Source organism: Anopheles arabiensis, chromosome 2 (assembly GCF_016920715.1).
Source record: "Anopheles arabiensis isolate DONGOLA chromosome 2, AaraD3, whole genome shotgun sequence".
Taxonomy (NCBI): Eukaryota; Metazoa; Arthropoda; class Insecta; order Diptera; family Culicidae; genus Anopheles; species Anopheles arabiensis.
Window position 1 is genome coordinate 106869330 of NC_053517.1, and position 14706 is coordinate 106884035.

The 14706-nt window shown below is 44.0% G+C and overlaps 3 protein-coding genes and 1 non-coding gene across 4 annotated transcripts in view; 1 reads left to right on the top strand and 3 right to left on the bottom strand.

Moving 5' to 3' along the window:
* LOC120908831 (supervillin) overlaps positions 1-3072 on the bottom strand; it is a 192768-nt gene extending 189696 nt beyond the window's left edge. The window contains exon 1 of the mRNA XM_040320260.1: positions 1431-3072. Within this exon, the coding sequence (XP_040176194.1) occupies positions 1431-1445 (15 nt within the window). The 5' untranslated portion in view covers positions 1446-3072. The remainder of the gene's footprint in view (positions 1-1430) is intronic.
* Positions 3073-3798: 726 nt separating this feature from the next.
* LOC120899236 lies at positions 3799-3905 on the top strand. The gene has a single exon (XR_005739039.1). It is a non-coding gene; the product is annotated as a U6 spliceosomal RNA (small nuclear RNA).
* A 4535-nt stretch (positions 3906-8440) lies between these two features.
* Positions 8441-8990, bottom strand: LOC120908844 (antimicrobial peptide defensin 3). The gene has a single exon (XM_040320291.1). The coding sequence runs from the start codon at positions 8737-8739 to the stop codon at positions 8536-8538; it is 204 nt and encodes a 67-aa protein (XP_040176225.1). The 5' UTR covers positions 8740-8990; the 3' UTR covers positions 8441-8535.
* A 1046-nt stretch (positions 8991-10036) lies between these two features.
* Positions 10037-10300, bottom strand: LOC120908843. Its single transcript, XM_040320290.1, has one exon. It carries the CDS (start codon positions 10272-10274, stop codon positions 10068-10070), a length of 207 nt encoding a protein of 68 aa, XP_040176224.1. The 5' UTR covers positions 10275-10300; the 3' UTR covers positions 10037-10067.
* Positions 10301-14706: the final 4406 nt, after the last annotated feature.

Here is a 14706-nt window from a genome sequence, read left to right on the forward strand (position 1 = left end):
TCAAGCGAACACAACAGCGTCGAAGGAAGGGATCCAATGCATCCAATTCTTGCCAGCGAAGGAGTGAAAGAGAGGCAATAACGGACAGAATTTCACACTGTGGAAAAATTTAAATTGTTTACCACCCGCTAATTCGGCTGGTATTTGAAGGACACGCTTCAAGGGATAAGCATCTTTTTTCGGGGGCAAGATTTTGGTTTGGTTTGATTTTGGCCGTTCGAACGCGCCCCGATGCACGCATACCTTTGGACGGCATCCATCGCAGCGGCACGTAAGCTATGCAGACGATTGTAATCAAAGATGCTTTTTTCCCCGCTTGCGTTCTTCGTTCTTTTTACGGGCTATCTTCGACGGGCTATCTGCCGTTCCAACATGCAAAGTCCACAAACACATCAAACCCCGTGTTATTACATCGTTCGTGAAGTTGTCACGTTCATTGGCGCGCGCTCGCGCACACACACATCATAGAGCACGTCTCGTTGACGCCTTCGGCAAAGTGTTATGAATGCAACGCGAAAGGCCATCGAGTGAGATAAGCAAACACCCTCTATTGCTTTGATAATTAAATAAACTACCTTCAACAACCATGCTGGGCACTGTTTTGCGTGCAAAAAGTAATGACCTCTTCTGCAATCGAAGCTTTTTAAACTTTCTGCGCGCCATTGGCGTCCTGAGGATGTATAATAATAAATCACAGAAAGGCCACCGGAGGTATGGGCCTCCAATGCTATCAACATAACGCATTCCATTGATCGACAATTTGCTGTTACAATAGCCGCAACAATGTCACAGACATTGGCAATGACCTTTAGGCGCGAGAGCGCAGCAAATCACAGATAAATGACACATACCGCGCGTCCTATTACCTTGATAATGGACACCGCGATGGATCGCTAGCCGAGATAAGCTGCAATACAGCCGTGTATTGACATGAAAGAAGGAAGTGATCGTGCAAAAAAAAGGATCTCCCACTGTCGGATGACACTCGAAAGCAGTTGAAGGTAAAAGCTTTTCAAGTGCTATCATCTTCACGAGTTCCATTCACACACCTACCCCAGCCTCTGAGGCAATGGAAATGAGACGAAAATCCCGGCTGTTCTCACGCTTGCATGGATAAATTGCTTTACAAGCACTGGTGGAAATACTGCCCAAGAAATATGGCACCACGTTAAAGTGTCCATCTCGAGCTTTGGGATGATGTGGTGCGTGCGTTCTTTTGCTTTGGGATTTTCCCCTCGACTGTTTTGATTGAGCCAATTCGGGCTGGGACACTTTCCTAACATTTTATTGGAGCTACTGGGTCGTGCCAGTGTGGAAAGTTGTACCCTGGAAGGTAAAACCGTTCTCACACTTTTGCTGTCCCACACTCTAACGCGGGTAGGCACCATGAAGCCCACTTGCTACCAAGGGACAGTGTTCTGTGTTCTTACCTGTACCAAATACATTCTGCCAACTGATTCTGTCACCCGTGGCCGCGGATTTGCAGGGTTACGTGGCGTTCGTGACTGTGTATCCGGGCGAGCACCAACAGCTGGTAAACAGGACGGTCGTCGCGAGAAAATCGATAAATTCCCCTGCACGCTACCGGGGGCACCTGCGACGACTTTGGCGGTCACACGTTTTGTTAGCGCTGGTACTCTATGTGTGTGTGTACTGTGCAAAATCAATATCAGCAGCTACTTGGACGTTCTTGGCGATGGTACGTGTCACGCGGTGGTAGCAAACGCATCTTTCACGATCTTAAACAAACGGTCTAAGAGATCACCTGTACGTCTGCTCCTTGGGGGCGAGCGTTTCGCTATCTATATCCATACACCTTACTACACCAGGGAAACCGGTTCCACCTGAAGATGACGACGACTTCGGCGCACTCAAAATCGGCTATCGATCGAACAAGGTTTCTTTGTTGTTTTCACTGTCTCCAGCTGAAGGTGACTGTTGGGTTTTTTTTTTGGGTGAGGTTAAAGTGTGTTTATGATTATGCTTCTCCTCGGTTCGTTTTGTCAAACTTTTAATGGTACACACACTCACTCACACACAAAGGGTGAAACCACCGACACTGGTTAGACAGAATCGACACAATCGCCAAGCACCTGCAGCACCATCGTTAAGGAGACCATTTACTGCTCCTGCCCAGGTCTGCGACGGCACAGCAAACCGGACACCATTAGCATCGGAACGAAACTAAAAGTCACCCGCGGATGGTGAGCGATTCCGAACGAAAGTAAAAACTTCGCTCTCACATGGCAAGCCTTTCTGAACCTTTCTTGCACACCGCAACCATACACACGCACACATACAAATTCGCTCCAGACGGTTGCTGATTACTGTTTGGTTTATGTTGGCGGCCTTTTTGCGTTATCCCTTCAGAACACACTTGTTGCGTAGTTTTTCGTTGCCAAAAGGGGGTTTCACGCTTCCCTGCCTTTTCACACTCCCTTTTCAACAAGAATCACATCAAAGCGCACCACCCTATCATGTGTGCGTGCGTGTTGGCGCAAAACAACTGGCGGGAAATTAATTATTCATATCAAACCGAAAACGGTTGGCCGATTTGTGAAAGTTTGCCTTTGCCGGCTTCTTTCCCCGCGCAGTTAAAAAACACTCACTAAATCCACACCGGCCGAAAACAGTCAGATTTCATCTGCAAATCTGAGGTCGTGGTGGTCGGTTGTTGTATCACTTTTCAAATCACTGCCATCGCTTTCCCTGTCGTTTGATGGTAAACTGTGGTACAATCGTCAATCGAACGAATATGTTTTGATACAGCTCCAGTTAACGTACACCGACGCATTTGTCCACCACTAGGACAATTGCTTGCTTTACAACAAAAACAACTTAAACACACAGCACAGCAAAAAGTATACAAAAACTGTCACGCGGAGGAAACAAAACAACCCGCGTGCGACCTTAACCACGCGGATGCGTGTTGTTTGTTTATTTGCGCGAGCGTTGCGCGCCAGCCTCTGAGTAAATTGAGCTTCAAACTTCAAGCGCGCGTATTGCCTTTACAAAACTTCACTACACGCCACTGGTCGACGACAGCGTGCTTGCCTTGGCGTTCGAAACACGAATGAAGCTGCTCGGTTCGGCTGTTGCGCCACCAAGCCTGCTCTGCTAAGCTTCGTGCGTAAAAACGGCGTGAGCCATGCTGTCGGCAATTCGTGTACCGAAATGTGCTAGATCGAATACATTTTCCAAAGACACATTTTGTACCAGAATATTTAAGTAAAATAAACATTATTTTTACCGGAATGTATACATAATTATGTAAAAATGTTTTATTTTTCAAAAAAATGTTCAAATATCTGCCATAATGGTATTTGCTTGAAATACAAACCGCAGCACACACTTTCTTGCTGCGAGCTCTCACCTTTTGCCGGCTCTTTCTTCTCTTTCTCACTGCGATACGAACCCTACGGTACGCGACGTTCGGCTGGGAATGAGTTCCAGCATTAGATGGTGAGTGCTTGTTGGCCACATATACACTGCTGCAGTTTGGCTCTTGGTTATTCTAGAAAACTCTGTTTTTGAATTAATTATATGAAAACTGTTTAAAATTTTGAGATATTTCAACGTGTTACAATGAATAGTAACTTTTGATTAAAAAAGAGATGAAGCAATACAAAAAATGTTGAAAAGTTGATGAAACATCACATTAGCGTGAGTTACGGCAGGAGCAAAACCTTACAACAGTCACACTCAGGCAAGGAAACCATCCTGAATATCCTTTATGCATCGCTAGAGCACGGATTGAAAACGCAAAGTATATATACAACCTTTTTTCCCCTCGTCCTTGTCCTTGCTTCGGCAGGACATATACTAAAATTGGAACGATACAGAGAAGATTAGCATGGCCCCTGCGCAAGGATGACACGCAAAATCGTGAAGCGTTCCACATTTTTTGTCAAATGTTTTTTTCATGATTCATCATTAAGGATTAAAATCGTGAAAGAGAGAAAGAGAAGATATTGTTGTTCAATGTGCAAAATGAGTACGAAGCAGTTATTTGGATATGATTTAGAATCTTAAAATTCCCCAAAACTGTTCTCAAGGTATTCAAATAAGTTTGTTCAAATAAACGACAGCTTTATTTATTCTCGATCACCGTGCAGTGTTTTTCCCAACCTTTAGCTGAGTTGTAGCTTTTTCATTACATTCGGCTGAATTAGTTTTTTCGCTACAATCCACTTCTAGAAAGCAGCAACTAGTAACATTGTTAGAAATATGTCGCACCATGTTCTTTATTTGTGTTTTTGTTTCATTTATATTTTGTTCGTTTTCATTGCTAAAACATTACATTCAACAACATTACAGACTACATTAAGATATACTTTGTTGTTTTCCTTTCTCCTACGTCATTTTGCACTTGAATCTACTATACCACAATACCTCAAACAATGCGATTTCACGTTGCCAATTTTACCAAAACCAACTGTGACAATACACAGCTTTATGTAGCTTCCTTCCTATATCTTAGAACAAAGTTTGGAGGTTCGGGTTACTGAACTATAAAAGCCTCAGCAAGACACACATCCGTTTGAAGACGCACATTACTCAAATCACTCACAATGAAGCACATGACTCTAATAGTATTGTTTGTGATTCTCGTTTGTGTCAGTGTTACCATGGCTCAAGGTTTAATGAATAACATAAACATATTAAAATATTTGAAACAACTTCAAGAACGTTTTAAACGTGTAGGATAAAATGTATCAACATTAAAATGTGAATAAATACAATGCATGGAGATTAATCGTAAAGTGACGTTTTTGTTTATGACCATGATGACAATTTCGTACGAGTGCAAAATTATATTCCGTCATGCGTTCAAATCTAGTACAGACTCTCTACTCTTCTGACTGACATAAAATAAGAACTGTGCTTGTGCTCTAATCATTTACCTAGCACGTCACCGACACTTGAATCAACAACATGGAAGAAGCGCAACCTACTTCGAATAACATCGTATAATTCCGACAATTATGAGGATCCGCAAAAAAACCTTTAAACTAGTGAATGACTTCAGTTTCCAAATCTTTTTACTTTAAAATCCAGCCGTAGCGTCGTTCTTCGAGCGTTCTGTCTTGCTCATGGTCACACTTCATTTTATCACATCGCACTTGAATCTACAACGGCAAAAGAAAACACTTCTTTTACCAAGCCAACTGTTACAATAGACGCTACCGACAATTTTCTCAATAAATCGCGTGTAGAGCTTCGATGACGCATTGTTTTTAACCGTACTATAAAAGCCACACAAGTAAACTAAACTGCTAATCGATCAGTATCTTCATCGCTCAAAGTGTTCATATAGGCCAAAATGAAACTCGCGTTCCTAATAGTGATGTTTGTCATTCTCGCCACTGTCGGTGTAAGCCAGGCCGGCGTGAGAGCGTGGCGCCAGGATCAACTCGACAGAGTGCTACAGCTAATCCAGTCAAAACGCACTGAGACCACAAAGAAGGCGTGAAATAAACATAAGATTCTGTTTCAATAAAAGTTGTGACATGCATGCAATCAAAAGATAACAAGCAAAAGTGTCCAATGCGTTCAAAGTGGAATGTGCAATGCCGAAAGTTTTACCGTCTGATTTATGTTTTGCCTATCTATCTTGTTATATTGTACACAAGATGAGATTCGGAGACACATTAAACCTAAGAATACAATATGTGCAAAGCAAACACTGCTTGTATAATAGTAGGGTTTTTAGTTTCTCAAGGTATGATCAATATAGTTGATTTCACTGCCCATTGTACTATAAATGCAGGGTTGGGTGAAAAATTCGACATCAAGCAACGATTCATATACCAGGACGTTGCACATTCCGTAGACATAAATCTCCTATTTCCATTCCTGTTGTTGATCGTTCTCGTATTCAAAGTGGGAAATGCTACTGCAGCAACATCTTCTATCTAGAATCAAAGCTTCAAAAAATAAAACTACTGCAGAAATGTGAAAACTTAACAAGCCTGTGTAATTTGAAGCTTCAATACGAAAGAAAATAGTTGAATTTTATAAGATATTATATTCTAAGAGTAGTTGCTTTTACCCTTACTTGATGTCCGCTATGAGCCACGTATGAAACTTCCCACGTAACCATGATAGGTCTCAAAATTCGCAGTCGAAGCTTATAAAGCATCGTATAACCACCTTGTAACTTGTATTCACTATAGTATATGGAAACAAATTCCATAACTTAATCATAATTTAAAAATACTACGAATTCAAACATGTATTTTCCTGGTGAGATCAACTATTCAATACCAATTACTACCAGTATCAAAAAACATTATAAAGTATGAGACATTATAAAGTATGAAGCGCTGATATAATTCTCATTCAGCGCCACTTCAAGACATGTGGCACACACCGGCACAGTACGTGTTGGCTACACAAACTGAGCTTCGACAGGGATATGCTATCGGACACTGATGAAGCTTCAGCTTCATTAAAACATCTAGCACGTCACCTCCACTGGAATCTACAAGAACCTATTTCGGATTACATATACCAATACCAATAATACCAATAGTTATGAAGAACCGCAAAAAAAACCCCTTGAACTAGTCAATGATGTTTGTTCATAATCCTTTTCACTTTAAAATCCAGCCGTAGCATCGTTCTTAGATCGTTCTGCATTGCTCATGGCCTCACTTCATTTTATCACATCGCACTTGAATCTACAAATACAAAAGAAAACACGATTATACTTCTTTTACCAAGCCAACTGTTACAATATGCGCATCTAACAATTTTCTGCATAAATTGAGTCTAGACCTTCGATTACACTTTGTTTTTAACCGTCCTATAAAAGCCACACAAGTAAACTAAACTGTTAATCGATCAGAATCTTCTTCACCGCTCAAAGTGTTCATATCGGCCAAAAATGAAACTCGCGTTCCTAATAGTAATGTTTGTCATTCTCGCCACTGTCGGTGTGAGCCAGGCTAGCACTTTCGATAGCAAATTGTGGAGTAAAGATCAACACGCCAACCTTCTACAGCTGATCAGGGGAACAATATTCGGTACGCCCAAACCAACGGCATGAAATAAACACTAAATTCTGGTTAAATGAAAATTTCGACCCGTATGCAACCAAAAGATAACAAGAAAGAGTGTCCAATTCGTCCGAAACTTAATGTGCACTGCAGCGAATTTACCATCTGCTTTATGTTTTGCCTATCTACCACGTGCTACTGTGCACCAGATGAGATTCGGCGCCTCTTTTGCAACCGTTTTGCACATTACACCTGAGCATACAATATCTGCAAAGCAAACACATTTAGGATATCACACCTGCTGTTATAATAGTGGCGCTGGTGGCGCCTCAAGGTTTTAAAAATATTAATAATTTCAGTGCGCATTGTACTATAAAAGCAGGGCTGGGCGCCAAAATCGACATCCAAAAACGATTCATTTACTCGTACTTTTGCTCTCAACACGTTGCACATTCCGTAAACATGAATCTCGTATTTCCATTCCTGTTGTTGATCGTTCTCGTATCCATTAGCATCACACAAGCCTTTCCGCAACGAGCGTTTGCGATTGATAAACGCTACCAGAAGTGGGAAACGTTACTGGAGCAACACCTTCTATCTAGAACCAAACCTCCAAAGAAATAAAGCTACTGTCGAGATGTGAAAACAAAAAAAAGGATTTGTTATTTTAAGCTTCAATCCGAAAGAAAATAGTTCTATTTAGATATAAGATTGTAAGAGTTGTTACTAATTCCCCTGTTTGATACCCATCGTGAGTTAAAGTCTCGTATTGATCTTCCCCCGTAGCCAGGACTAAGTCGGCTGCGTCGTACTTAATAAGTTACGCAAACGTGTCGAAACTCATAAGGCTGGTATGATCGCGTAGGTCGTTAGGTCAATAAGGAGAAGTATTAATTATACTAGTTTGAAATAAATTTCAGGATTATACAATATTATTTCATGCTACTATGAATAATTAGCTCCGTTCCAATATCCGGGAGAGCTAGGATACCAATAATACGAGTGCCAATTGCATGAAACTTTATCATAAAATCAATAACTATACTTCGTGTAGCCGGTCTCGTGATACAGTCGCCAACTCGTACGACTTAACAACATGCCCGTCATAGGTTCAAGCCCCAAATGGACCGTGCCGCCTTACGTAGGGCTGACTATCCTGCTATGGCGGGGTGGTAACCCATAAGTCACTCAAAGCCAACCCCACAAGTGGTACAGGCATGCCTTGACCGACAACGGTTGTTGAGCCAAAAGATGAAGAAGAATACTGCGTTTAAATAAAGTATAAGACACATTCCATTCTATAGATGGATAGATCCAGACCACGAAGTACTGATACATTTACCATTTTAACCTAATAAACGTCATCAATCAGATGCAAAGTACCAAGCGTACTACATGATTTCAATTTATTTCTGTAGTAAACAAAACACTACTTCGCATAAGTGTAGATAATAACTTTATTCCTTGTATTCACTATTCCTTTCCATCTCCAACTGCATCCAACCAGCTCACTACCAGCTCCTCCACCATGATCTTAAGCCATCGAACAAACACACTCGTCCTTAGCGTTACAAGATCCAGCGCCACGTCCAGACATGTGGCACACAGCGGCACAGTACGTGTTGGCCCATTTCGGTCCTTCGTTCGTAACGCAGGCCAGATTCCTCAGCTGAGCCTCACCGACGGCAACCAGCCCAAGCAGGGCCACCAACAGGAAGGATACTACGGCGAATTTCATATTGGATGCTGCTCTGCGATTTCTGCGTAATTGACTGTCCGCGAAGCTATCTCGACACACACTGGGCTGTGACAGAGATGTGCTATTGGACACTGATGAAACTTTCCCGAAAAGTGGCAGCCCGAAACGTAGACAAATCTTTCATATTAGTACAGACCGTGTTGCGTGTGTGTGTGTTGGTTTGTTTGTACATACGGTGTGCCAGTTTTTCCCCCTGTGAAACCTTGAGCGATGCATAGCAATGCAAAGATATTCTACACAGTTCTTCAAAAAGACTTATTGTAGAGAGTTGCGGGGGTTTTAAGGTTTTTTCCCGACTCGATCGCAGTTTTTTTACACTCAAAAAGGCACCTTCAGAATTTTCAAAGAAACAAGACCAATATGGCGTTTGTTTAAACAAGTGTTTCAACAACATACGCAGATTCATACAGACCCACCGACAGTTAGCAAGAAACAGTGCACACTATGTGGAAAGGGTGGAAAGATTTATCACTGCCATCATACCAAAATTTCACCTTCAACTTCCCACACTGCATTGCGTCCCAATAGTTAGACTTTTACCATCAAACTTCAGTGTCCAAACTGTCCGTCAAATGGCTGATCGCCATTTACCATTGACACACATTGCCATAAGCTACCTCAACGCCCCTGTCTCGGTTAAATGTCCATTTCGGTAAGCCATAGCATACCAGTAAGCTTCTTCTGGGACGGATTCACACACACACGCTATACCAAAAAGAAATGTTTAACAATCATCGAATAAACTGTTGAGAGAGAACTGCAAAATCATCCATTCGCACGTCGATTAGCGTATGACCTCAAGGGAGCGAAGAAAAAAAACAACAACAACACAGTAGAGCAACATCCCCAGGAGGAGACACACTCCTTGGGTGTCGAAGAATGCCAAAACTAGCGTAACGGTAAAACGGTTGCTTCTGCGACTGTGTTGTCAGAAATTATTTTAAACCCATCCCGGTAACGTCCCGGCGACTGGGTCGCAAAAATTGAATAAATGACAAAATTGCCACCCAAACGATCGCTGGAGAGGCCTGCCATTAACCTTCGCGTCGTACGAGTGGGCGACCTGGGCCAAGAGTGGAGTGTTTACAACTTTTGCTCCCCAAAACAAGCCAGCAATAAATAGAAATGTGAAAATAAACCTGTGAATTTGTCCTGCCACCGTATTAGGTGACCTCTGCTTGGAGATGGCGATGGTAGCTCCTCGTACACCTTGAGCGCGAAAGCCATACAGTCTGGTGGCCATTTCTTTCATACACAAAACGAAACCACGTACGAGCTGTTTAAGAATCAATGTTTTGCCATTTTATTCATGCCGCAAAGGAAGCTTTCATCGCTGCCGGTTTGTCGACACACGAGCAATTTTCATCGTAGCAGGAACCGAGCTTGGTGTACCCGCGACAGTGAATGTTACATCGCACCTTTCTGGCGGACGAGCAGGGGGTCTGTCCAACGGCTACCGTCACGAACAGACCGAGCAGAGCGAACAGCAGCACTAGCGGAAGTGATAGCTTCATTTTCGAACTCGAAAAAACGACTGACGTGTGCGAAGGCGATGAACTCGGGTTTATATGGGGTGCAGCCAGAACGTGTTCTAAATTTATACAATTGGTGTAATCAATTTTAAATGACCAATCCATTGTAGATTAAGCGAGCAAAAAAAACAACAACCAAGCACGTTAAACAGTGGTAGCATTGGGGACATAGTTTTTGCAAAATCGCATACGGAAAATAGCTGGGATTCGTACGATAAAGGCAAACAAATTTACTTCTTAAAACGTGTGTTTGAACAGCTTCCTTCCCATACCATATCGCTCATCTAACAGACATCTCTTCTACACATCGCTAGTACTGAAACAGATTCAAATTTCATCACACTCTTTGTTCTTAGTACTCATCTAGCAGACAATCCTTCTACCTCCAGAAATATACTGCAGAAAAATAGAGAAGGATTGGAACGCTTTTTATCTTTTTAAAAGAAGATCTTTACTTCTTCTTTAAATTATACGTACACTCTTCTCGATCCTGTTATGTTAGTTCGTTGATCTCGGCTTCCCAAAATCACACGATCACTCAACACTGTAAGTTGCGTAACGCCCGCCAACTGTCGCCATTCGCAAAACAACACGCGTTGCCGTTTCATAAAAATTGTAATATTTTAATTTACTCACGACGCGTCCAACTGGAGCTGGATGATAAATTTTCTCTTCCCGCAAAGCAGAAACCGGTCCCCACGATTCAAAAGTTGCCCCCGTGCCCTATCCCTTCGCGACCACTAAGGGAACCTACGAACCTACCGGCAAAAACAAAACGCACAAAAAGGTACTGCCCAATTTCCCGGGAAATAAAAACATAAGCCATAAACATAAGCCAACGCACACACAAAAGCGCTGCACAATTGGCGTGGCTCTCGTTTGGCAGATAATTTCCATTTCTGCCGAAATCATCCCACCCAAAATGCACGCCTTCCCACCCATCCCTCTGTAATGCACATAACCGCCGCCGAAGGAAATCGAAAAGAGGCTCAACGCGATCGGCGGATCGACACTCTCGCCCAGGGAGCGAGAGAGCGCGGCGTGCCCTCCAAGTAAGTAACCTTCAGCGACGCATTCTCGTCCTCGTCAACGTCGGCCGTGTTAGCGGGCTTATTTATTGTACTCCGATTAATTTCCGCACTTCCGCACTGCGCTCCACGATGAACGCCCGGGCTGATCGTTGCGCGGGATGATCGTGAAGTCACCGCGCGCAAACACACCGACCGGCACAGGCCGGAGAGTATTTTGTAACTTTTTATGCGGCATTTCTCCGCCCCGGGCTGTATCATACATAACGATTTTTTTTTTTACTTCGACGACGAGCGCAGTTCGGGCTGCTCGAGATCACCCTGCGATGTGTGGTGCCGCCTTTGCGTACGCGGAGACACAGCGCATGACCTCCCAACGGCACAGGGAGTTCAAGACAGGCAGGATCGGTCGGGTGAGACCGGGGAAGACATTCGATAGCTGGAAGGGGGTGAGTTTTGTTTCACGATCGCTGAATCGCAAGAGTGTCATGCGGGCGATCCAACCACGCGCGCGCGTTATCGCGTTGATGGCGTGATTCATCGAAAGAGAGAGTTGCCGGCGGTTATTATGTTTATTCTGTGTGTGTGCGCGCGTTTTTTCTCTCTCTTCCCTCTTCTCTTTGCCGGTTAAGATGGGCATGGCATGTAAGTACGCGAAGCCCTTTAACCCCCAAGGTGTACGCTCGCGGTACGGTCGTCGAGAGTTTTGGGTAGGATCACGATGATCATCGTGAGTTCGAGATGCAGTTTTGGTTCGTTGCGAAATTCAGCCTTGGCTACAAAGTAGGCAGAGCTGCAAGGACCAGTAATTACTATTTGCAGTTGGGAACGTACAATTAGTGAGTCAATCGGAGGGAATATTGCGCAAAGATAATAATCTCTGAATGTCAAAGCGTTATCCTGGGGAGTAGAAATGAAGGATGAAGTAAAAATACTGAAAAAAGCAAAGTAATTAAAAACAGCCCCGACGAATGGTACTTAAAATACAGATCTATACAAATATCTCAAAAAGATAAGTGTCATCCGTTAAGCGCCATCTATGATAAATTTCTCCAACTACATCGTGTATCTTGTAATAGAGGAGACATACATATCTAATCTTACACTGTAAAAGCAACAGCATTACATCTTTCTCCAGCAAAGTCCAACAAGCACCGGCTCACTAATTGAATTGTAATCACAACGACTTACAGCGCCTAACATTACTAGCCACAGCACACCCTTTCAATGCGTGTATCTCCAACTTCGTTTGAGAGTTGATCATTGAACGCGATCGATTACGTTATCAAACGACAGCATGCCCCGCACCAAAACCTCCCAGCCCCCTAACCTAGCCACCAACGCTATGATCGACAAATGACACAAACGGCAGCTGTCAGGTTCACCAAATAACATGTTTACGGTTTCTAGCTTTTTGTGCGCCCGCTCAAAACAGTGTTGGATCCCGAACCAAACCCAACCCAGCAACAACAGCAAAAAAAGACGCCAAATCATAACACTCCCTACGAGAGATGAAAGCACCAACAACAACGTAAAAACTGTTTGGAGAAAGAAACCTATCCACCTTTTCCCCTGTTCAGAAATAAACCGTTCCGCTCCGTCCTCCAAATACGTACGGGCGGCTTTTGACAGTTGGCGGGTGAGTGAAATCGAAAGTTGAACCCGTCCGCGCCCGCTGAACGCTGAAGGAGGAAATGAAGCCTAAAGGCCCATAAATCAATAGCCATGTCTGGCGTGTCCAATAATCGGCATTATCGGAAATCGGCCGGCCGGCCGGACCATACGCTCCGCTACGTGTATGGAGCTCGTGGATCCGGGCGCGACCGTTTTGGGATCCGGCCACCTTTCGCTATCCGTTTACCGTCGCTCTCGCACGCAGAACTCTTGCACGTACGTGATTTGATACCCGGCACCAAACACCAAACGCCAGTCATATCTTTGTTAGCCCGGGCTCCGGTCATGCGGAACGCCACACGTCCTCGCTGGATTGAATGGGAATCCTACCGGAATTTGATTACGAATTCTTTGCGATTTCATAATCTCCCAGCGGACTTGGACACCTTCCGCCGACCGACATGGGATAGTGAAAGGTACAACCAGACACACAAACACACACGAGGAACGTTTTCGGGTGGCTTCTGGTCGGTTGACTCGCAGAAATCGAAACCCCCACAGCTTCCCTTTTGGTACCACGCCGTGTGGTGGGATTTGATACGCGCCCAGCCGTCCCAGCACGGGCGTCAGAAACGGGCGCGCCAAGTTTTAGTGTCTTTGGCCGTTTGGCAAGCGTCCAAAAACAGAAAGTCGTTATGACAAAGGTCCCCTTCGTCTGGACATGTTCCCGCTGGCTGGACCGGGAGCATGTCCAGTGTTGGCAAATTTTCTTTTCTCCCCAAGTCATCTCCGAAAGAGAGATTCCGACGGCCATTCGCCAAACAATTCCAAAACTACATGATGTTCCTCCCGCTCTCGGTTGACGCGATGGTCGTCTCTAGCGGTCTGTTTGCGGTTTTGGCAAGCAATGGTGTGTTCGTAATTTAGAAAACTAATATTTATTGACATTGTTTGATCCTCACACACACACACAGCGGCCTCCTCTGTATCGTGTGCCGCCTCTGAAGGTGATCATCTATTACTGAGCTCTCTGTGTTGTTTCTACGTGCTGTAGCCAGTCAGTAACAGTTTGGTGTGGAGTTCCGTTTTCGTAGGACGTCTCGTTGCGAAGAGGTTAACCGCCAGTCTCCATCGTCTCGAGGTACACATTAGCATAAACATTCAATAAAAATAAAAAAATAAAAATAAATGCTCCGGAACCTATGATCAAATCCCTTTCCACCCAAAAGCCAGTCAGACGGTTTTGTTGTGTGTTGGTCTGTTGGACGCCATACGACCGCATGACGCCTAGCAAATACGTACAGCAAAACGGCAATCAATAGACAATTGCACACCACACGGTTGGTAGATTGACACATGAGTGTGTAAAAATTCCTTACCCATCACGCACAATACACGTTGAAGTATTTTACAACGCAATACCTTTCATGGAGACGTAGCCCGAAAAAAAGGCACATCCGGCGAAGCAATCACTTCCGGCTACGGGGAACAGGATCAGAGGCTTTACCTGCCACTGAAGCTAAAGGTTCTTTTTTATGACCCACCTTTAGCAACTTTAGCAAAATTCCATAAACTATCCAATTAGCAGTTCCATTAGCGGTAGTTGCCTGGCTGCAATCGCTTAAGGTCGTCTGCTGCCAGCGTGGAGTCGCCTGTAACGTTCACCTGACCACCGAGATAGTGATCGATACATCCCGAACCCACCGCCAGTGCCGGGTGATCGGGTTTGGAATTCGGTAAAGCATGCGGACTTACTTCCTTCCTTTTTGCCC

Excerpts from the sequence above, each read along its gene's own strand:
- LOC120908844 (XM_040320291.1), bottom strand. The coding sequence starts at position 8,739 with ATGAAATTCGCCGTAGTATCCTTCCTGTTGGTGGCCCTGCTTGGGCTG.
- LOC120908843 (XM_040320290.1), bottom strand. The coding sequence starts at position 10,274 with ATGAAGCTATCACTTCCGCTAGTGCTGCTGTTCGCTCTGCTCGGTCTG.